The following is a 23,136-nucleotide window of genomic DNA, read 5'->3' as shown; positions in this document are numbered from 1 at the left end:
AGCTAACTTGGCAGGCAGTGGAGGTGAAACAGGATAAATCCAAGAGATGCTCAGGAACTAACACTGACAAAATTTGGAGCTGGACTGATATGGAAGGTATTAAGCAATTTACTTGTGAAAAATTTTCATGAGAGAGGTTTGTGAACTCCTAGCATTCGTATTTGACCTCTTCATTCACTAGAAACTTAAGGGCAGAGCAATTCTGTGTTAGTATTAGGGTTCTTCAGAGAAAGAAGATAGAAAGAGATATATCGAGATGGGGGAGAGAGAGAGAGAGAGAGAGAGAGAGAAGAGAGATTGATTTGTCATGGGAATTGGCTCACGTGATTATCAAAGCCGAGATGTTCCATGGTCTGCTGTCTGCAAGCTGCAGAACCAGGAAAGCCGGTGGCGCGGTTCAGTTGAAACCCGACAGCCCGGTAACCAGAAGCACAAGAGAGGAGAAGATAGATGTCCCAGCTCAGATAGAGAAGAGATCACGCGTTCCCCCTTCCTCTGCCTTTTTGTTCTATCCTGGCCCCCAACGGATTGGCTGATGCCCACCTACATTGGGGAAGGCCATCTGCTTTACTCAGTTCACCAATTCAAAGCCTAATCTCTTCCAGAAACACCCTCACAGACCCAAAAATAATGTTGTACCAGCTATGTAGACGTCGCTTAGCCCATTCAAGTTGCCTTAGAAAATTAACCATCACAAAATGAGCTCTCCAGCTAACCCCTTTTCCAAGAGCTTGTCTCCTTTCTGCACCACCCTGGAGGAGAGATGCTTTCAGGTCCCAGGCATAAGGAATTCTGTTTCTGAGCGTCTCACAGAGCAGCGCTCTATCCCCCCAACGCATCCGGCCACTCAACAATACTTATGGGGTTGTAGTATGTTCTAGATACAACCAAAGGCCCTGGGGGCATAACAGTGACTAAAACAACCTCCTTGCATTTATATCCTAGAGAGGGAAGATGCCAAAGACAAACAGGTCCACAAATATAGGCACAAGATATTTTGGATGGTAATAAGTGGTATAGAGCAGACAAAACAATGAGAGAAGTTGGGCTGAGGTCAGCGAGGCAGGTCTTGAGTTGGTGCTTTTTGAGCTGATATCTGAATAACAAGAAGGAACCAGCCATGAGAAGACCTGGGGGCAGAGGGTGGGTGGTTCCCTGCAGCACCTTCAGAACCCACTTCTGGAAGATGAGTAACTGAAGTGGGATTTTTGTTTTCCTGCTTAAAAAATGAATATGGAGAGGATGGTGGCACAGAAATTCAACTTTCAGCACTTTGAAATGAATCATTGTACTGCTTATTTCCTTACTGACATACTTTCTTGTTAAATGTTGTTACACAAAACATTTTACAGATGGCTGTCATTTTAAAGGGCAGAATTTCTATCAATCATAAATAATTAACATGAGTTTCAAAAAAGGGTAAAATCATGACTCATACAGATGTAAAAATGAACAGATGTTAAAAATTTTACTTAACTCATTAATCAGGGAGAGAACTAGGCAGATGTTAAAACAGATTTGAAGGAGATATCAAAACAGCACAAATTTATATGGAGTAAAGGAATGTTGAAATGAATGTGCAAATTCAGGCGAAACTAGCTTCTTCCACAGTGGAGGAGGGAAGTCGATTGAAGGCCAGGACAGAATTTACTTGTGTTAAGTAACAAGTTCAACTGACTAAATTTGAAGATCTAATTGTCTTTATTAAACTCTTTGTGAATTGGGCAGCATCCCATCTAGCAATAGAAAGGAGCTCCTTCAGGCTGCAGGAAAGGAAAGGTTTTTCAAGGCAGAGAAGAAGCAGGGGAAAGAGGAAATTAATAGCAAAGAATGCATTGTTTTAGGCTAGGTTGCCCTCCTAAGGGGAGTGGAAGGGGTCTATCAGTGGATTTCCAAGTGCTGTTCAGGAAATTCCAGGTTGGCTGGTTATAGGTCACATTCTTGGAGAAGGTTGGAACTGTAATTAGGTTAGCTTTAAGTCCTGGTGGGGTTTAGCATAAATGACTCCATTTTGCGCCTGTTGTCTCTTTTCTTTTAACATCTTTATTGGAGTATAATTGCTTTACAATGGTGTGTTACTTTCTGCTGTATAACAAAGTGAATCAGCTATACATATACATATATCCCCATATCTCTTCGCTCTTGCGTCTCCCTCCCACCCTCCCTATCCCACCCTTCTAGGTGGTAACAAAGTCCTGAGCTAATCTCCCTGTGCTATGCGGCTGCTTCCCACTAGCTATCTGTTTTACGTTTGGTAGTGTATATATGTCCATGCCACTCACTCGGTCCCAGCTTACCCTTCCCCCTCCCTGTATCCTCAAGTCCATTCTCTAGTAGGTCTGTGTCTTCCCTGTATCCTCAAGTCCATTCTCTAGTAGGTCTGTGTCTTTATTCCTGTCTTGCCCCTAGGTTCTTCATGACCCTTTTTTTTTTTTTTTTAGATTCCATATATATGTGTTAGCATATGGTATTTGTTTTTCTCTTTCTGACTTACTTCACTCTGTATGACAGACTCTAGGTCCATCCGCCTCACTACAAATAACTCAATTTTGTTTCTTTTTATGGCTGAGTAATATTCCATTGTATATATGTGTCACAGCTTCTTTATCCATTCATCTGTCGATGGACACTTAGGTTGCTTTCCTGGCTATTGTAAACAGAGCTGCAATGAACATTGTGGTACATGACTCTTTGAATTATGGTTTTCTCAGGGTATATGCCCAGTAGTGGGATTGCTGGGTCATATGGTAGTTCTATTTTTAGTTTTTTAAGGAACCTCCATACTGTTCTCCATAGTGGCTGTATCAATTTACATTCCCACCAAGAGTGCAAGAGGGTTCCCTTTTCTCCACACCCTCTCCAGCATTTATTGTTTGTAGATTTTTTTGATGACTGGGCCTGTTGTCTCTTTTTTAACACGTGTCTATAGATAACAGTTATTTTGTATTGATATCAGTTACGTATAATTTACAGAGCTGTAAGATAATTCCTGTGGAATCAAAAACAAACAACCTGGCAGCGTCTTCTTTAGATTTTAGACAATGCAGTTTTCCACGGACATACATTCTTACCCCTACATAATCAAAGTAAAACAAAATAACCTCTGCTCCCACTCATGAATAGATGTAGTTCCTACACTTGTGATCTTTGGAGTGATGGGGGGACTGTCATTTACTAAGTGCCTGCTATGAGCATTATTTGTCAGTTTGTTCCATCTTCAAAACAGCCCCATGAAGTAGTTGGTGGTGTTCCCATTTTACAGATGAGAAAGTCAAGTTCCCAGAGGTTAGAGACACAGCTAGTAAGTGACAGAGTTAGAATTCCAGCCTGTCCTTCTGTCTCCAAAGTGTACACGTGCGCGCGCGGGCGCGCACACGCGCACACACACGCACACACACACACACACACACACACACACACTCCCTGTGACAACTTGCTAAAAGTAAAAACTGTAGAAATTCTGTGTATTTTTTTCTTGATCTTTAGGTCACTGTCAACCAAGGTGGATCTCAGGAGTGGCCTGGAAGAATGTGCAATGGCCCTGAACTTATTTCTAAGTAACAAATTTACAGATGCCTTAGAATTGCTTCGACCATGGTAATTAACTTTATTTCTTTTAGATAAAATATATTTTTTTGGATGCTTTTGATGATTCTGTCTCTGATGTCATTCTTGTCAGTTAATTTTTCTGCACTTCCTCCTGAATATTTATAAACTAATTTGGTTGAGACCCCTAAATGTTGATTAGTTTTAATATCCAGTTAAGAAATCTGTCTTTTCAACTTTAATTAGTAGAGCATTTCTGATTCTTTCTCCTATCTTAATTTCTATACTTGTTCAAATAGTGTCATCTTATTAGTTTCATAGCGCTTCATTTGGCTTTCTTCAGTGAAATATTTTTATGGATATTCCTCTGAAACTTAAATATCATTGAGAAAAGTTTCTTTTGAAATGGGCATGGGTGGACGTCCCTGGTGGTGCAGTGGTTAAGAATCCACCTGCCAATGTAGGGGACACGGGTTTGATCGCTTGTCTGGGAAGATCCCACATGCCGCGGAGCAAATAAGCCTGTGAGCCACAACTACTGAGCCTGCGCTCTAGAGCCCGGGAGCCACAACTACTGAGTCTGTGCGCCTAGAGCCTGTGCTCCGCAACAAGAGAAGCCACTATAATGAGAGGCATGCGCACCACAACAAGGAGTAGCCCCTGCTTAACCACAACTAGAAAAAAGCCTGTGCCCAGCAACGAAGACCCAATGCAGCCAAAAATAAATAAATAAGATAAATAAATTAAAAAAAAAAAAGAAATGGGTGTGGGAAGAACTAAAATATGGTAATCTCAGATGCTAAAAAGAAATTTAAGATAATAAAAATCTTACTGGGACTCCCTATTTATGTGATAAATCACTTAGGCAGTTTCATTTCAATTAATAGTACCTGTTAATTCTGATGATGTGGCAGCAAAACCTATGCTTCGCCTTCTTACTAGGCCTCACTTTGACTCCATGTACAGTGTGACTAGAGCTCGGCAGAAATAATCTTGCCTTGTGCCTCCAAACACAGTGTCTTACTTGGATGAAGCTTAGACCTCAGATAATAATTTCAAGACAGTTACGTGGGTACAGAGTGGGACTCTCATTCCTTTGAGGAGTCTGTAGGGTGAGCAGGGTGATGTGACTCTGGTCATTGCCTTTGAATCTTAGAAATTAATGTGCCTACTGAGGCTGTGGTAATTCTCAGACTTAGAAGAGCTGCGATCAGTTAGCATTTCAGAGGTTAAGAACAGATGATAAAATAGATGGTGAAGTCCCCGGCCTACGGAAATTGCCCAGGGCTGTCTCCACCCAGTGCTTGTCTCACATCCTCTACCTCAGGGGTTCCCAGCTCCCGGGCCACAGACAGGTACTGGTCCCTGGCGTGTTAGGAACTGGGCCGCACAGCAGGAGGTGAGTGGCGGGTGAGAAAGTGAAGCTTCATCTGCATTTACAGCCGCTCCCCATTGCTTGCATTACCGCCTGAGCTCTGCTTCCTGTCAGGTCAGTGGTGGCATTAGATTCTCATAGGAGCGCGAACACTACTGTGAACTGCGCATGTGAGGGGTCTAGGTTGCGTGCTCCTTCTGAGAATCTAATGCCTCATGATCTGAGGTAGAGCTCAGGGGTGATGCTAGCACTGGGGAGCGGCTGCAAATACAGATTGTCATTAGCAGAGAGGTTTGACTGCGCAGAGACCATAATAAATCCATGTGCCTGAATCATCCAGAAACCCCTCCACCCCAACCCCTTTTGTTCGTGGAAAAATTGTCTTCCACGAAACTGGTCCCTGGTGCCAAAAAGGTTGGGGACCGCTGCTCTACCTTGCCTGTATCTGCCTTTTTCCTTCTGTCCTTCTTAGTCCTTCAGACCTCTCTGTCTGTCTGTCTCTTCATCTTCTGTCTCTATATCCCTCTGTCTTCCTCTCTCCCTCCCTCTCTTTCTCTCTCCTGTTGTTCTCTCCTCTCTCAATCTGCCTGCCTGTCTCCTTTGTTTTTTATTCAAAAAGTCTCCATTTTTTCTCCTTCAGTGACACCCAGCTGGTCATAATATGGAATGAAAATAAATGACAGTCTTACACTTAGTCAAGTTTTATATTCTCTGATCTTTATGCATGTTTCACTGTTAAACATACGTTTTTCCCACTTGAATACTTTTTTTTCCCCTTGGAGAAGCTTTTGGTTTAAAATGTGGGGTTTATATAACATTGTAAATCAACTACACTTCAATAAAAAAATTGTTTTTTTAAATGTGAGGTTTAAAACCACAATTGCTGATTCACTTTGGGCTCCTCTTATTCCTTTTTTTTTCTTTCTTTTTTCTTTTTTTGAATAGCCAGTGCCCTCACTGTTTGGGACTAACTGCAAATTACCAAAAGGTTGTTTAGACTGTTTCTTGGGGGGAAGTATATTGTGGCTTGTATTTGTTTTGCAGAGCAGCAAAAAAAAAGTATTTTAAAAATGTATTTGATTAAAAAATAAAACCATGCATTAATATTGTAGATCTTATAAATAACTAATTAACATAGCTTAAGAAGTTTTGAGGAAAGAGATGGTGAGGTTTTCATAGCCTGAGAGTCTGGGATGTGCCATCCATTCAGACTGAATGTCCTTAAGAATCGAACACATAACTTGATAATTTGAATTATCCAGAACTTTAATCAGGATTCCCAGATAATGGGATTAGATTCGGTAAGAGATCTACCATGAATTTTTGTCTGGGCCCTTTGTGGCTGACCTAACTTATTGCAAAAGTCTTGCTTCCTCGTGGCCTCTGGCTGGGAGAAGGGAGGGGATGATTTTAAACAAGACTTACCTTTCAAAAACCATATCAGAATTTCTCTGTCACAAACTATGTTTCCAGTGGCCTTTATTTTAGCACTTATTTCAGAGCAAAAGACGGTACACTGCTTCTTGTACAACTGGGAAAAATTGGGTTTGCTTTGAAACATTTTCTAGGAAATGAGTCAGCAGGCTGCCCCCTTGTGCTCAAACAGGGAACAGCATATGCCGCACTCTGCTTCAACCTGGAAAGTTTTGTGCTGCCTGCGTGGGCTTGAATTGGAAAGTCCTCAGAGTTTGAGTTCTTTAGGGCATGTCTTTCATAGTCCATATTATTTCAGTGATCATGGTGAAGGAGTAAAAGTCGTTACTGTGAAAGTCACGTCATGGGTTTACTAGAATTTCTTGTGATTAGTTTCAGATGAGACCTGAATGCTTTTCAGTTGAATTGAAATGTAGTAATTTCCGTGTTCTCCCCAGGGCTAAGGACAGCATGTACCATGCCTTGGGCTACAGTACCATTGTGGTGCTGCAGGCCGTCATGACCTTCGAGCAACAGGACATCCAAAATGGCATTTCTGCCATGAAGGACGCCTTACAAACTTGCCAAAAGTATGAGCTGAGTAATTAAATACTTGAGACACGCCTACAAGCCTTTCTGTCTGTGTGACAAAATGGATGCACTTAGCCTGACAGAGAGCTCTGTTGGAAGTTGGCCACGGTTATAGAAAAGGACTTGAGCATCACAGGTTCCTGGTCTCATGTAGTTTTATGTACGGGAGATAAAAATATTTCCACTAAAGAATTATAGTAGGATGCTGGGATGGCGGAACACGTGGCATCTGTATCTTCCACTTTTCTCGTTGGTACTTGAACTACCGAGAAGGGCTGAGGATTTCAGTGGGATTAGCAGCAAGCATCTCTCGGGGTCCCCCTGGTGGAGCGTTTAGGTACCACATGCCAAGCCAGGCCAAGCAAGGAGCATTCTTCTTTTATGTGGGAAATGCTGCGAAGTCAGAAGGGAGTCTTTTATTTGTCCAAATAGACATATTTAAACACTTTTGCTTGGTGTAAATGACATGGAATTTCAGTTTTATTTTAATCTTTGTGTGTATAGGAAGCTCCTAGCAAAAGCTGTTAACTAGCATTGGTGAATTTTAACATTGCTGAAATTATGTCCTCTTGTAATTATGTTTCCAGCCCCTCAAGGGAAGAGAGTTTCCAAACACTGCACTCTAACTCCATTCTTAACCCGTGACGAGGTGACCCTTAACAACAGAAATACTGATTTTAGCCATAGAGATCAGGGAAGGTGCATGACAGGGTTAGTATTGACTGTTACGTGTATGTTTGTCCATGCACTTGTTCAGTAAGCTTGGGTTAAATGCCCACAGGATGCCAGTGCTGGGAGCCGGGTGTGCAGGGTTCAAAAGGGTGGTCTCTGCCCCAGAGATTTTAGGGTTTAGAGTTCTCTTTTGGTGACTCTTTGGTGTGATTGTGACTGAAATGAATGTCAAATGAAAATGAGCTTGATTATTGTTATTTTTTTCTTTCTACTTCCCATCTCCCCTTCTACTTATTCTCTGCAGATACAGGAAAAAATGCACAGTCGTAGAATCTTTCTCAAGTCTTCTTTCTAGAGGATCATTGGAACAGCTGACTGAAGGTAAGAGGCCTTTAAAAGGTTTTTTTCCTTTCTTTGAAAAACTAAAATGTGGTCATGCTCATAAAATTCAACACTTAAGTGTATAATATAAAGTAAATGGAATGTCTTTTTCTCTTCCCCATAATACTCACCCTCTAGAAGTAACCACTGTTAATAGTTGGTTTTCAAGCCTTGCAGACTTTTCTGTGTACATGTACAAATATATACAGAAGGTACACATAGGATTTTTGTAGTTTTTCATTTTTTGCTAATGTAGAATCATGTGATACATGTTAGGCTACAGTGTAATTTTTGGCGATTGACTTTTTCCATGTCAAGACATATAAATTGTACGTCATTCTATTTAATAGCTATTTAGTATTCCTTAGGACAGGTGCCACCAGTTACTTACTTTGTCTCTATTGAAGGGCAGTTACATTGTTTTTTTCGCTATTACAAATAATGCCTTCATGCATTTTTGTAAGTATTTCATAGGATAGATTGCTAGAAGTGGAATTACTGGGACTATTTGAAAATAGAAAACATTTATAGATATTGACAGTTTTTTCTACAAAAAATTAGGTCAGTTTATATTCTTACCACCCGTGTACAAAAGTTTCTATTTTTCCGCAAGCTATTAATTTTTTCCTCAAGGTCAAAGTAATTTTGATACCTTTAAAATGATGATGATGTTTCACAGTATGGAAGATGTTTGGTTTGTGGACATTTAGGAATATTCAAGAATCCAGGAATCTCTGCAGCATTTGATCAGATGGCTGGGAGGAAATGACTCCTTTTGCTGTCAGTTGCTTGATATTCCACAGAGATTAGGACAGAAGTTCTATGATCAGCCTGTTTTATTAGTGTTATTCTCTAGTCAGGATGGTTTATAAGAAAGGAGCATCCCAGTACACCTGTAGAAGAGAAAATAACATCTTTCAAATGAGGCCATTGTAGAGTAAAGCTTCTGCCGTCCAAGGAGCATTTGTGCCTGTGTTGTCATTGTCAAATTTGTTCTCTGGAAGAGGTAACACAAAATCGTTACAGTAGCTGTAGCCGATTAAGGCAGGAGCAATTCTGGATACATCTGTCTGTCATTCCTAGTGGTCAAGTGTGTGCCAGACACATTTTTGAGTGTGTTTCATTATGAAGTTTTGTTTGCTTTGTTAGAAGAGTATTATCAACTTGTTATGGACATTGGAGAACTTGGGCTCACTAGAGTGTTGATAACAGAGGATTACAAGACTTGTTCCAAAAGGTATGATGCTGGCCCTGCAGCTGTCATACAGCAGAGTAGATTTCACTGGTTCCTCCAGGCAGCTGAAGCCGATCATCTTTTTCTCCAGAAACTGACCTCCAAGGACCCTTAAGAGTTTATTTATCCCCTTGATTTCAGATAGACTATGTTTTCATATTTTTCATCTTAGGGCCATTTATATAAATTGGCCCCAGGAGACCTAAAGTCCACTAAAGTAGGTCAGTGGGAAATTAAATGGGCCCCAAAGAAATTTGACTCATTTATATTCTTCTGTTTTCCTCTATATGGCTTCTCTCCAGTGGCCCATTTCCCCCTGCCTCCCTTTTTCTTTGCAATATAAAGCCTGGCATTTGACATTCTTTTTTAACCTTAGTTTACAAAAGAATGGCATGGTATTATTGGTATAAATATGAATAATAATAATAACTTAAAACATAATAATGCCCTATTTTTTTTTTTTTTTTGCGGTACACGGGCCTCTCACTGTTGTGGCCTCTCCCGTTGTGGAGCACAGGCTCCGGACGTGCAGGCTCAGCAGCCATGGCTCACGGGCCAGCCGCTCTGTGGCATGTGGGATCTTCCCGGACCGGGGCACGAACCCGTGTCCCCTGCATCGGCAGGCGGACTCTCAACCACTGCGCCACCAGAGAAGCCCAATGCCCTATTTTTTAAAGGCACTCTCTATGTGTGAGACACTGTCGTTGATGCTTTCCTTAGCATTGTCCAATCTAACCTGTGTAACCTCCTTTTTATAGACTAGAAAGTGATGTTCAGAGAGATTAGACAAATGGTCCCAGATTACCTGCTTAGCAGAGCAGAGTTCAAACCCGATCTGCCTTTCCCTAAGCCACATACCCCACACCTTCTCCTGTAGCTGGGTAGAAAAGGGCACGAAATGTGTCACATATGGATGAAGGAAATGTTGAATTATTTCTGTGTCAGACATCTTGAAAATAGATGGTACTGTTCTTATCTTTTTATTCTGTCTTTGGGCGTGGCATATTTAGAAGTATTGAAAAATAAACAGCAATGAGATACCACTACACACCTATGAGAGTGTCCAAAATCTGGAACACTGACACCACCAAATGTTGGTGAGGTTGTGGAGGAACAGGAACTCTCATTCATGGCTGGTGGGAATGCAAATGGTACAGCCGCTTTGGAAGATAGTATGGTAGTTTCTTATAAAACTAGGAGCTGAAAACTTGTGTTAACCCCAAAATCTGCAAATGAATGTTTATGGCAGCTTTATTCAGAACTTGTCCTTCAATAGGTGAATGGATAAATAATAAAGTGTGGTACATCCAGACAGTGGAATATTATTCAGTGCTAAAAAGAAATGAGCTATCAAGCCATGAAAAGACGTGTAGGAGCCTTAAATGCATATTCCTAAGTGAAAGACACCAATCTGAAAAGGCAACCTACTGTATGATTCCAAGCATATAAGATTCTGGAAAAGGCAAAACTATGGAGACAGTAAAAAGGTCAATGGTTGCCAGGGGATGAATAGGTGGAACACAGAATTTTTAGGGCAGTGAAAAATACTGATACCATAATGATAGATACATGTCATTATACATTTGTCCAAACCCATAGAATGTGCAACACCAAGAGTGAAGGCTAATGTAAACTGCGGACTTTGGGTAATTATGATGTGTCAGTGGAGGTTTGTCACTTGTAACAAATGTACCACTTTGGAGGGCATGCTGATAATGGGAGAGGTTATGCGTGTTTTGGGGGGAAAGGGATATATGGGAAATCTCTGTACCTTCCCCTCAATTTTTCTGTGAACCTAAAACTACTCTTAAAAAATAAGGTCTTAATTTAAAATTTATGAAAATAAATCAGGCTGTGACTTGAACCTATTCTGAAATAAGGTTTATTTAGACTTTTATGTCTGAAGGCATGCTTAGCTGACAGTTCAGTGCATAATGAAGATATTTCCTTCCGTGAACTGAGGAATTTGTAATTAAAAGATGTTCTGGTAGGTACCTATTTGTAAATGCCAAATGTCTAATTTTGAGAGCTAAGGGCTGCCCAATATAAATCAATCAGAGTGAAGAAATAAGACTTTTATAAATTAAATTGCATTTATTCCTAATGAGTTTGGCTGTTGCTGCAACCCAAACAGACTTTGTGTTCAAGGGAGCATGTCAAAACATTGTGGATTTAGGGTGCACTTTGTTTTTCCTCTTGGTAATTTCCATTTCCATCCTTGAATGGCTGGTTTTCTGCAGGAGCGAGGATATTTAATTAAACTTTTTGTGGGTTTAACATGGGACACACCCATTCTTCCTTCCTCATGGCTGGCATATTGCCCTAAATGGCTTTCAAATTGCCTTTAAAAACTGACGTTTATATACAGTGCTTAGGATGTGCAAGGAATTTCATATGAAGATTCCTTACGTGCAGAATACAGAGTTCAAACTTTCTTCCCTTTTATCTCTGGCTTCTTGTTACGTCGTTTGTGCTGCTCTTTGCCTTGTCCATCTTTAGCTTAACTCTGATCCATCTGCCCTTCTGCTCAGATGTCTGCAAGGACTCACCATTGTCTACCAAATGAAGCCCAGACTCTGATATTCAAGGTCGTCCATAATTCAGCCCCGGCTTACGTTTCCAGGCCCATTGCCCACTCGTCCCTGTACACACCTCGTGCTTCAGCCAAAGGTGCACCGCTGGACTTGCCACGCAGGGCTCCGTGCTCCTTGCCTTTGCTCGTGTTGCTTCTCTCCCAGCAGCCGCTTCCCTGCCTTCTTGGCACACGCCCCAAGCCAGCCATCTGGGTTACTGAGCAGGCTTTCAAAGTGAATAATTACTAACAATTCCCACTTTGTTACAAGTTTCCCTGGAAGGAGGATATTCAAGTGAGTCTGTAAAAATAAAAGTTACCAGTTTTTCTCCCACTGAACACACGGAGAAAATTCAGGGGCACACTTGGAGGTGAGGTGTTCCGAAGGACGGAGACTGTGGCTGCTGATGCTGCCAGACTGCGCGGGGGCCACAGCTCCTCGACTTTGGCCTATTGTGCGTCTGGCCCCATCTTATGTGTGCTGTTGGAAGATCTTAGCTGCATTGTTGCTTCTTTGTAAATCAGCCTTTGGAGTATGAGCGTGGCAGGAAGGTGAACCTGTTTGTGAGAACTAGTAGTGTGTGTGTGTGTGTGTGTGTGTGACTGTGTGTGTGTGACTGTGTGTGTGAGACTGTGTGTGTGTGTGTGTAAGTGAGTGTGTGTGTGTGTGGTCGGGAGGGGTCCTGTGTGTGTAAGTGAAAGCAATAAAGCACTAGTTCTTATCCAGTTAGATTCAACAATGTTCCCATTAACACAGAGATACCCCGTTTTTCAGTTACTTACATCACATAAAGATGTTCTACTTTCTGAACTTTTGGCAAAAAGCATGACATGGACCAAGGGCAGTAATCTTAGTGAAAGTAGCTGATGCATATTGAGGGCTTACTCTGCCCAGTGAGCTTCACAGGCAGCACCTGGTTGAATTCTGCTCTGAAGTAGAGATGTCATTAGCTGGACTTTAGGAACAAGGAAACCAGCAGAGAGAGGGAGGGTAGCTTGCTCGAGGTTCTACAACTAGTAGCTCATTTCCTTAAATAACACACCAGTTTGCATCCCATGGATAAAACGGGAATCTGCTGATTTTGTTTATGCAAAAAAAAAAAAAAAAAGAAAATGCAAAGATTTCTCCCTCCCCAATCTCTGCAGGTATCATGGATAGGCCACGTGTTTTGGGGCACTCCACGTGTCCCAGGGATACATACGTAGTTTTATGTAGCCCTTTTGTGAGTGTCTTGTTCCTGCACTAGATATCTCAGTGATCCAAATAGCCCCAAACTGTGCTAGTGTGAACTTTTTTACATCAAGTCTTTCCTGAATGAGGAGTCATGAGTTGGGCATGCAGGCCAGTTCTTTTTCCTAGAACCCTAGGGAATTACTGCTTTCTCTTCAAGTTAATAGCATGCCTAACCATTGTCATGACTATCATGCCTTCATGTTTTAGAAGGTAGAATTAGTATATTTAAGTTAGATTTCCAATCTATAACTGTGTTAAACTTGCCTGTTCCCGTTAAGTTAAAAGATAAGTTGTTTCCTTTTTTCCAAGAAGTGCTTTTACTTTTGCTTTTTACATTTTGGTGAGCTGAGTTTGGGTCTTTGACACCAGGGGCCCGACTCTTGGCAGTTATATGTGAATGGAGCCAAAGATAACTTCCCCGAAGCATTTCATGCATTCTGGAAAATTCTTGCTGAGGGCCTGAGAACTGAGGTCAGCATTCCACTTTTATGGAAGCACCAAAGCAACCTAGGTTTTTATTGTCTCCCTTGGGCTCATTTATCTACCCGTCTTTTCTGAACATCTCAGAGCAATTACTGTGGATATGGGATTTTCCTTAATATATTTTTATTTGTCTTTAATAGAGGAAATGCATGCCGAAATCTGTTATGCCGAGTGCCTCCTACAGAAAGCAGCCCTCACGTTTGTGCAGGTAATGAACATTTGGCTTAGAATCAGCGTCGCCCGGGAAGCCTGCCAAGCACGACATAGAAGAAATGTGGCTCGTTCTATGTCAGTGCTTCGGTTCTTCTGACTTAGAGTCGTAGTGGAAGATATTTGTCATTACTGATAAACTTTGGCTGAAAGAAGACCCTGGTTTTTTTTTTTTTTCCTACTCAAATGCACTTAAAATTCTGTTTTGAACTTCGCTTTATTGGCAACCACTGCCTTTTGAAGAAGGTGCCTTGCAACTACCTCACCTGATTTCAGGCTGCTGCTCCGTATGAGAACTGTGAGGGTATCCCTCTTCGTGCTTGCTAATGGTGGAGGGCTGCACACGGGAGTGACCGGCTGCAGGAGGCTTCAGCATCCTTGGCTGTTCCCTTCTTGCATCAGATGCTTCAGCAAAGCTTAGTTATGCATGCGTCGAGAGCCAACCTTCCCGTGTATACCTCAGATTTTATTTCCCCGCTCTTTGTATTTTCATTCCCCTTTCTTTTATTTCTTATTTTGGAAGGGCAGTTAAAAAAAGTCACTAAACAAAACAATGACTCCTTTTCTCATGGGGCATTTAAATTTCACCTCCAGGAACTGTTACCATCAGTACCTTGCCTGTCATTGTAGCTTCCAGTTCTTCTAAAAAATATGGATTTTAACATGGTGGCCACACAGGTGGCGGTGATGGATACAAGTGGGGTAGAAGTGGGGTGGAGATTGTAAGGGGGCAGAAATTCAACTGGAAGATGGAAAATCTTCCTCAATCTCAATGATTTACATTGAATTGAGAGTTGCTTTTCTCTTTTTCTGGAGGGTGACCTCTTAGGTTGGATTCTGGTTAAGTAAAATTAAGTCAATCTGGTGTAGGGCCCTGTTTCCTAAAACCCCACCTATTATGACGGCTGGTTGAAAACAACAGTCTTACTGCCTCAGTAAACATAAGGCTAGTCACGGAGGCCCCCAGTTTTTTCTGATGTGTTTTTCAAATGATAATTTGATAATAAAATCATTGATTTGAAAGTTTTTTGTTTTTTATGTCTGGGGGGCTTGTAGTTCAGCATCTGGGAGCTATCCATGGCTCCCCTCTTCCTCATGCCTCTGTATCCAGCCAGGTCAGGCTGCTTTTACCTTTTCAAGGTTTATCAGCTCCGTCTCTTCCTCTTTATTCTGACTATAATTGTTCTAGTGGGGGGCTTGTCAGCTCTTCCCTAGACTGCATGGCAACCCCGGGACCTTCGGTCTGTAGTTTCTCTTCCCTCCAGCTCACTCTCCATTGTGCAAATGTGCACCCTCTCAAAGATGAGAATTTCACCTGGGCATGTCTCTGCTTCAGCATTTAGTAGCCCTCATTGACTATGGCAGTGGTTCTGTTTCTGAATATCACACATGGGGAAGGCTTTTTCTAACCAAACTGGTATCTCCCCGCCAGTTCCCTACTCCCCTCTTACCAATGTCCTCAACTGCTACTGGCAGGTATGTTGCATACTTGAGTGGCACAGGTACAGCACAGGTAGCTTTCTTATTCCTTAGTCATTCCCTTTTTTGCAGCAGGTTTCTGCAGCAGTGCTGAGTTATATACACACAGATGGCCAAGCCAAGCACACCAGGGTCTTGAATGCTTCCCTGAGCGTTTTTTTTTTTTTTTTTTTTGCTTGCAAAGTTCATACCTACCTTGCCTTCCTTCCTTCAGCTGGTTACTTCCCAATCTTTTTTTTGTGTGTGTGTATGTGTGTGCTTTAAGCATTGATGCTTCCAGGAGGCTTTTGTGGACCTCTTCACATCCCCGCCCACCTTTGTGCTGTCATGACATCCCCCACATGTCTCCATCCATGCATGTCTTCATTCCTTAGCGAGTTGTGTTGCTTTTGTCTGATTTTGTGTTTGGGTGCCTGCTGTAAAATAGGCATTCAGCAAATGTTTGGTGGATCCTGAAATGAAATATTCTTATTTGAGGCAGATTTGAATCCAATTGAAGAAATTCTTTCCTGGCCAGTATTGGAACTTGTGTAACCATAAGATTCCTTAAAATCAGAAAATAAACATTTAAATTGCATAGTGAATTTTATATTTATTGATTCTTTTAATAATTTAAAGATTAAGTATTTAAGTAACTGATGACATTAACAAACTAAAATTAGTTCTTCTTTTGTTTCGGAAGGATGCTCAAGTGCACAGGAAATCAATACCAGAGCATCTTTCTGATATTAATGGACTAGAAAAGCATGGGACTATCTCCATTAGCACCTTCTATTAGAGTAACATCTTCCAAGCAGTTATTATTTTTTAATTTTTATTATTATGTTTTTTTGTGGTACGTGGGCCTCTCACTGCTGTGGCCTCTCCCGTTGCGGAGCATAGGCTCCGGACGTGCAGGCTTAGTGGCCATGGCTCACGGGCCCAGCTGCTCCATGACATGTGGGATCCTCCCGGACCGGGGCATGAACCCGTGACCCCTGCATCGGCAGGCGGACTCTCAACCACTGCGCCACCAGGGAAGCCCTCAAGCAGTTATTTGATATGCTTTAATAGGAGACTCTTGGAATCCTAGAATGCTCACCCTAAAAAGGTCATTCATTTAGGCCAGCTGACCCAGTTTTATGGCTGATGACCATCAGGCCAAGAGAAGTGATCTCTTTTCCCCTAAACAGTATTTCATATAAGTGACAACCACTTTAGAATCCAGATCAGTTATCTGTGGTCTGGAAATGTATATGAATGAAATTCACAATGTTAAATAGACTGCCTGCTAAAGTCCCCTCTAAAGAAGAACCATAATCCCATTACTTGGAGTAAGACAGACCGGAAAGTCCTTGGAGCATATCCTTAAAGTCAGCCATTTTGAATTCCATTGAACCCAGAAGAAAGTTGCTCAGTAGTTGATGATGTTTATTGAAGTACATTTGGACTAACCTTTATGGCCCCAAATTGATGAGGATTACTTCCTTACTTCCTTAAAGTAATGCAAGGATTTAAGAAATGTTTCCTTTTTGTTGTCCTCTAACTTGGAAGAAAAATGACCAAAAAGCATTTCAGATGTAAAGCAAGAAGAATGGTTTAATTTAAAAATCATATCCTCAAAAGATAGTGTTTTGTTCTAATCACGCAGCTACACAGCTATGGGGACAGTTTAAGAATCTTTTGCTAAATGATCTAATTATTTAATTGTTTTCAGGATGAAAATATGATCAACTTCATCAAAGGTGGACTCAAAATTAGAACAAGTTACCAAATATATAAGTAAGTTAAAAATTAAGATTTATAAAAAATATTTTAACAGGGTTTGTACCTTTTTGACCACGTTCTTGTGGTTTCTAAGTGATTCTTGTACTATGTACCATTTTGTACTTCAAAGTTCTCAGTCAGTATGACTATGTTTTTTAAAATTTCGTGTTGGTAAAAGTGCACTTGATTTTTGGCTTACTGAGGTGTATTCAATGCCATAGGACAACACAATTTAAGTTTAAATGCAGTTTTAAAAGAAAAATAGCTGTAAAGAAAAGTACTTACATAATTTCTGATTAGATAATCTTAGTTTCTCTCTCCTAAAAACAATTTATAAATTTAAAATGACAGGTATGTACAGATATGTCTTTGGTCCAGACTCTAGAACATCACTGCTCCAATGAAGTTCTGCAATGATTCAGATGTTCAATTAAACTGGACCATAGTGTCATTCACATCTTCTATATCCTTACTGATTTTTATCTAGTTGTCCTATCCTTTACTCACAGAGTTAAAAATCTTCAGCTTTGATTCTGGAGTCATCCATTTCTCCCTTTAGTTCTGTCAGTATTTGCTTTGTATATTTAGAACCTCTATTATTGGGCTTATATATATTTTAATTGTTTTATCTTCCTAATGAATTAATCTTTCATCGTTATAAAATGTTCCTATGTAACTCCTTATAATATTCCTTGTCTTGAAATCTGTTTTGTCTGATATTAATAAAGCTACTCATGCTTTTTTATAATTAGTATTTGCATGGCATGTATTCCTTTACTTTAAACCTATCTTTGTTTTTGTATGTAATTTGCATTTTTTGTAAACATGCTTAATTTGGTCTTGCTTCTTTACTCAGTGTGACAGTTAATATGTTTGCACTTGTGAGTACCATTTTGCTTTTTTCCTTTGCCTTGTTTGTCCCCCCCCCTTATTTTTCTGCCTTCTTTTGCTTTAAATAAAAAAAAAAATATGTATATGTATTCCAGTGGAATCCTTCCATTGTTTTCTTAGCTATAGCCCTCTTTAATTTTTTTAAGTGTTTGCTCTAGTGATTATAATAGCCTTCTTAACTTATCGTAGTCAACTTAGAGTTAATATTGTACCATTGCACAAGTATAAGAACTTTGCAAAAGTATAGTTTCATTTACCACCTGTTGTCTTTTATACTATTCTTACAATAGTACACGTATGTATATTACACACTCCACAGAGTGGTACCCACCTTTTGCTTTAAACAATTTTATGTCATGGTCTTCACTATTAACCCATATATTTACCATTTTTGGTGTTCATTCATTCCTGTCTAATTTCAGACTGAAGCATTTCTTTTAAGATTTCTTACAGTGTGTGTCTACTTTCATCAATTCTCACTGTTTCATTTACCTGAAAACACCTTTATTATTTATTTATTTATTTTTTGCGGTACACAGGCCTCTCACTGTTGTGGCCTCTCCCGTTGAGGAGCACAGGCTCTGGACTCGCAGGCTCAGCAGCCATGGCTCACGGGCCCAGCCGCTCCGCGGCATGTGGGATCTTCCCGGACCGGGGCACGAACCCGCGTCCCCTGCATCGGCAGGTGGACTCTCAACCACTGTGCCACCAAGGAAGCCCCATCTTTATTTTTTATTTATTTATTTTTTTGCGGTACGCAAGCCTCTCACTGTTGTGGCCTCTCCCGTTGCAGAGCACAGGCTCAGCAGCCATGGCTCACGGGCCTAGCTGCTCCACGGCATGTGGGATCTTCCTGGACCAGGGCACGAACCCGTGTCCCCTGCATCGGCAGGTGGACACTCAACCACTGCGCCACCAGGGAAGCCCACATCTTTATTTTTGAAGGCTGTTTTTGCTCAGTATAGTATTCTCGAGTTACAAGGTGTTTTTTCTTTTCTTCTTTTGCCCCTTTAAAACTGTCAATCCGTTGTATTATAACCTCTATTGTTTCTGATCATAAGTCAGCTGTTATTTTAATTATTTTTCCCTTGTCTGTAATTTGTCATTTCTTCTGGCTGCTTTGAAGACTTGTATTTTTTATTCTTAGCACATTGACTGATGTGCTTAAGTATGGCTTTGAGAAATGTGTAGCTATTATTTCTTCAAGTATTTTTTTCTGCTCCATTCTCACTTTTCTCCTTCTGAGACCCCAATTACATGTTAGTCACCTGATTTTGTTCAATAGGTCACTGAGCTGCTGTTCATTTAAAAAAATTGTTTTCTTCAGATTAGACATTATCTCAACATCTGGGCCATCTTGGGGTCAGTTTCTATTGCCTGCTTTTTCTCCTGACTATATGTCATGTTTTTCTGTTATCAAGTCAATAATTTTTTGATTGTACACTAGATAGTGATACATTGTAGAGACTCTAGGTTCGGTTTTCTTTCTCAGAATAGTGCTGATTCTTGCTCTGGGAAGCATTTGACTTGACTAGACTTGGAGCCTATACTCTTAACTCTTTGGTAGTGGGCAGCATCTGAAATCTTGGTTCCATTACTTCTTCTGTCTTGTCTCTGCTTTTCTTTGGAGTTTCCCCAGTGCTCACATAGATCATGAATTAGCCAAGAATTTGAGAGGAGTTCTAACACTGATTTTGGTGTTTCCCTCCTATGCGGTTCTCTCCTATCTGAAAATTCCCCCATTACCTTATAGGTAATCTGGCAGATTTGAACTCTGTGCTCCTTTTGAAGCCAATAAGACTGGCTTTCTGTGTGAGTTCTAGGCGTCCTGCACCAAGTGTACTAGGGAGTACTTCCAGGTGACTAGCCATATAAACTTAAGGTCCCTTCAAGAGTTGTTCTCTTTTTTCAAATTTCAACCCTTCTCCAGTTTCCCATTACTTTTTTTTTCAGTTTCCAATGCCTACCAATATATTTTAAATATGCATTTTGCATTTTGTCCAGAGTTTATAATTGTTATCTGTGGGAGGGTTAATCTAATATAAGCCACCCTGCTATTACTGGAAGCAGAATGAAGATTTAGTATTTTAAGAGATGCTTTTACCCAACATGATTTCATAAAATTATATTCCATTCAAAATCCTGGAAGGGAGTGGATTTGGGGAACCTGATATATTGTTTTTACTTTTCCTCTTGAAATATTTTTTAGAAGATACAAAAGAATGTTAAACAGTTGATTGCTTTTTCAGTCATCAAAACTTAAAAACCAAAGGAATTAAAATAGTCTTGTAATGGCACAGAAATATATATCAGTGGAATGGAACATAGGGCTTAGAAACGTGTGTGTGTGTGCGCGCGCGCATGTGTGCATACATGCGTGTGCATGCATGTGTGCGTGCACATCATGCATGCACTTCTGTGTACACACACGTACATTTACCAGCGAATTCAAAGCATACTAAAAACCTAACTAAACTAAACTAAAATCAGTGGGAAAATATGGGTACTTTAATAAATGGTTTTGGGAAAATTGGCTCTTCGTTTTGGAAAAAAGACTGTATAAAAGATACATTCCAGAGAGAAACAGTCAGCTCTACCCACCACCAGTCCCTCCCATCAGGAAACTTGCACAAGCCTCTTAGATAGCCTCATCCATCAGAGGGCAGACAGCAGAATCAAGAAGAACTACAATCCTGCAGCCTGTGGAACAAAAACTACATTCACAGAAAGATAGACAAGATGAAAAGGCAGAGGGCTATGTACCAGATGAAGGAACAAGATAAAACCCCAGAAAAACAACTAAATGAAGTGGAGATAGGCAACCTTCCAGAAAAAGAATTCAGAATAATGATAGTGAAGATGATCCAGGACCTTGGAAAAAGAATGGAGGCAAAGATCGAGAAGATGCAAGAAATGTTTAACAAAGACCTAAATGATTTAAAGAACAAACAAACAGAGATGAATAATACAGTAACTAAAATGAAAACTACACTAGAAGGAATCAATAGCAGAATAACTGAGGCAGAAGAATGGATAAGTGACCTGGAAGACAGAATGGTGGAATTCACTGCTGCGGAACAGAATAAAGAAAAAAGAATGAAAAGAAATGAAGACAGCCTAAGAGACCTCTGGGACAACATTAAATGCAACAACATTCTCATTATAGGAGTCCCAGAAGGAGAAGAGAGAAAGGACCAGAGAAAATATTTGAAGAGATTATAGTTGAAACTTCCCTAATGTGGAAAAGGAAATAGCCACCCAAGTCCAGGAAGCACAGAGAGTCCCATACAGGATAAACCCAAGGAGAAACACGCCGAGACACATAATAATCAAATTGGCAAAAATTAAAGACAAAGAAAAATTATTGAAAGCAGCAAGGGAAAAACGACAAATAACATACAAGGGAATTCCCACAAAGTTAACAGCTGATTTCTCAGCAGAAACTCTACAAGCCAGAAGGGAGTGGCATGATATACTTAAAGTGATGAAAGGGAAGAACCTACAACCAAGATTACTCTACCCGGAAAGGATCTCATTCAGATTCGATGGAGAAATGAAAAGCTTTACAGACAAGCAAAAGCTAAGAGAATTCAGCACCACCAAACCAGCTCTACAACAAATGTTAAAGGAACTTCTCTAAGTGGGAAACACAAGAGAAGAAAAGCACCTACAAAAACAAACCCAAAACACTTAAGAAAATGGTCATAGGAAAATACATATCAATAATTACCTTAAACATGAATGGATTAAATGCTCCAACCAAACGACACAGGCTTGCTGAATGGATACAAAAACAAGACCCATATATACGCTGTCTACGAGAGACCCACTTCAGACCTAGGGACACATACAGACTGAAAGTGAGGGGATGGAAAAAGATATTCCATGCAAATGGAAATCAAAAGAAAGCTGGAGTAGCAATACTCATACCAGATAAAACAGACTTTAAAATAAAGAATGTTACAAGAGACAAGGAAGGATATAGGATCCTATATAGGATCATAAAGGATCATAAAGATTGGGATTGACATATATACACTGATGTGTATAAAATTGATGACTAATAAGAACCTGCTGTATAAAAAAAAAAATAAAATTCAAAAAATAAAAAAATACATTCCATATAGATTTGATATTAAAATATTTTTAGAAGAGTACAACCAAAACATAGGAAAGTCTTTTTATAGTCCTAATAATGATCAAGGGATCAATCCAAGAAGAAGATATAACAATTATAAATATATATGCACCCAACATAGGAGCACCTCAATACATAAGGCAATTGCTAACAGCTCTAAAAGAGGATATTGACAGTGACACAATAATAGTGGTGGACTTTAATACCTCACTTACACTAATGGACAGATCATCCAAACAGAAAATTAATAAGGAAACACAAGCTTTAAATGACACAGTAGACCAGATAGATTTAATTGATATTTATAGGACATTCCATCCCAAAACAGCAGATTACACTTTCTTCTCAAGTGCACATGGAACATTCTCTAGGATAGATCACATCTTGGGTCACAAATCAAGCCTCAGTAAATTTAAGAAAATGGCAATCATATCAAGTATCTTTTCTGACCACAACACTATGAGATTAGAAATGAATAACAGCGAAAAAGAAGAAAAAACCACAAACACATGGAGGCTAAATAATACGTTGCTAAACAACCAAGAGATCACTGAAGAAATGAAAGAGGAAATCAAAAAATACCTAGAGACAAATGACAATGAAAACACGACAATCCAAAACCTATGGGATGCAGCAAAAGCATTTCTAAGAGGGATGTTTATAGCTATACAGGCCTACCTCAAGAAACAAGAAAAATCTCAAATAAACAATCTAACCTTACACCTAAAGGAAGTAGAGAAAGAAGAACAAAAAACCCCCAAAGTTAGCAGAAGGAAAGAAATCATAAAGATCAGAGCAGAAATAAATGAAATAGAAACAAAGAAAACAATAGCAAAGATCAATAAAAGTGAAAGCTGGCTCTTCAAGAAGATAAAATTGATAAACCGTTAGCCAGACTCATCAAGAAAAGAGGGAGAAGACTCAATAAAATTAGCAATGAAAAAGGAGAAGTTACAACAGACACCACAGAAATACAAAGCATCCTAAGAGACTGCTACAAGCAACTCTATGCCAATAAAATGGACAACCTGGAAGAAATGGACAAATTCTTAGAAAGGAATAAGCTTCCAAGACTGAATCAGGAAGAAATAGAAAATATGAACAGACCAATCACAAATAATGAAATTGAAACTGTGATTAAAAATCTTCCAACAAACAAAAGTCCAGGACC

General features: G+C 40.0%; 1 protein-coding gene across 1 annotated transcript in view; it reads left to right on the top strand.

Annotated features, from left to right (window-relative positions):
• TTC39B (tetratricopeptide repeat domain 39B) overlaps positions 1-23,136 on the top strand; it is a 136,263-nt gene that overhangs the window by 76,548 nt on the left and 36,579 nt on the right. Inside the window, exons 4-8 of the mRNA XM_060014764.1 lie at positions 3,487-3,597; positions 6,793-6,924; positions 7,902-7,978; positions 13,642-13,709; positions 16,887-16,951. Coding sequence (XP_059870747.1) covers positions 3,487-3,597; positions 6,793-6,924; positions 7,902-7,978; positions 13,642-13,709; positions 16,887-16,951 — 453 coding nt within the window. The remainder of the gene's footprint in view (positions 1-3,486; positions 3,598-6,792; positions 6,925-7,901; positions 7,979-13,641; positions 13,710-16,886; positions 16,952-23,136) is intronic.

This window comes from Delphinus delphis, chromosome 6, assembly GCF_949987515.2.
Source record: "Delphinus delphis chromosome 6, mDelDel1.2, whole genome shotgun sequence".
NCBI lineage: Eukaryota > Metazoa > Chordata > Mammalia > Artiodactyla > Delphinidae > Delphinus > Delphinus delphis.
The sequence above is the reverse complement of the archived record's forward strand: the minus strand, read 5'-3'. Positions and strand labels throughout refer to the sequence as shown.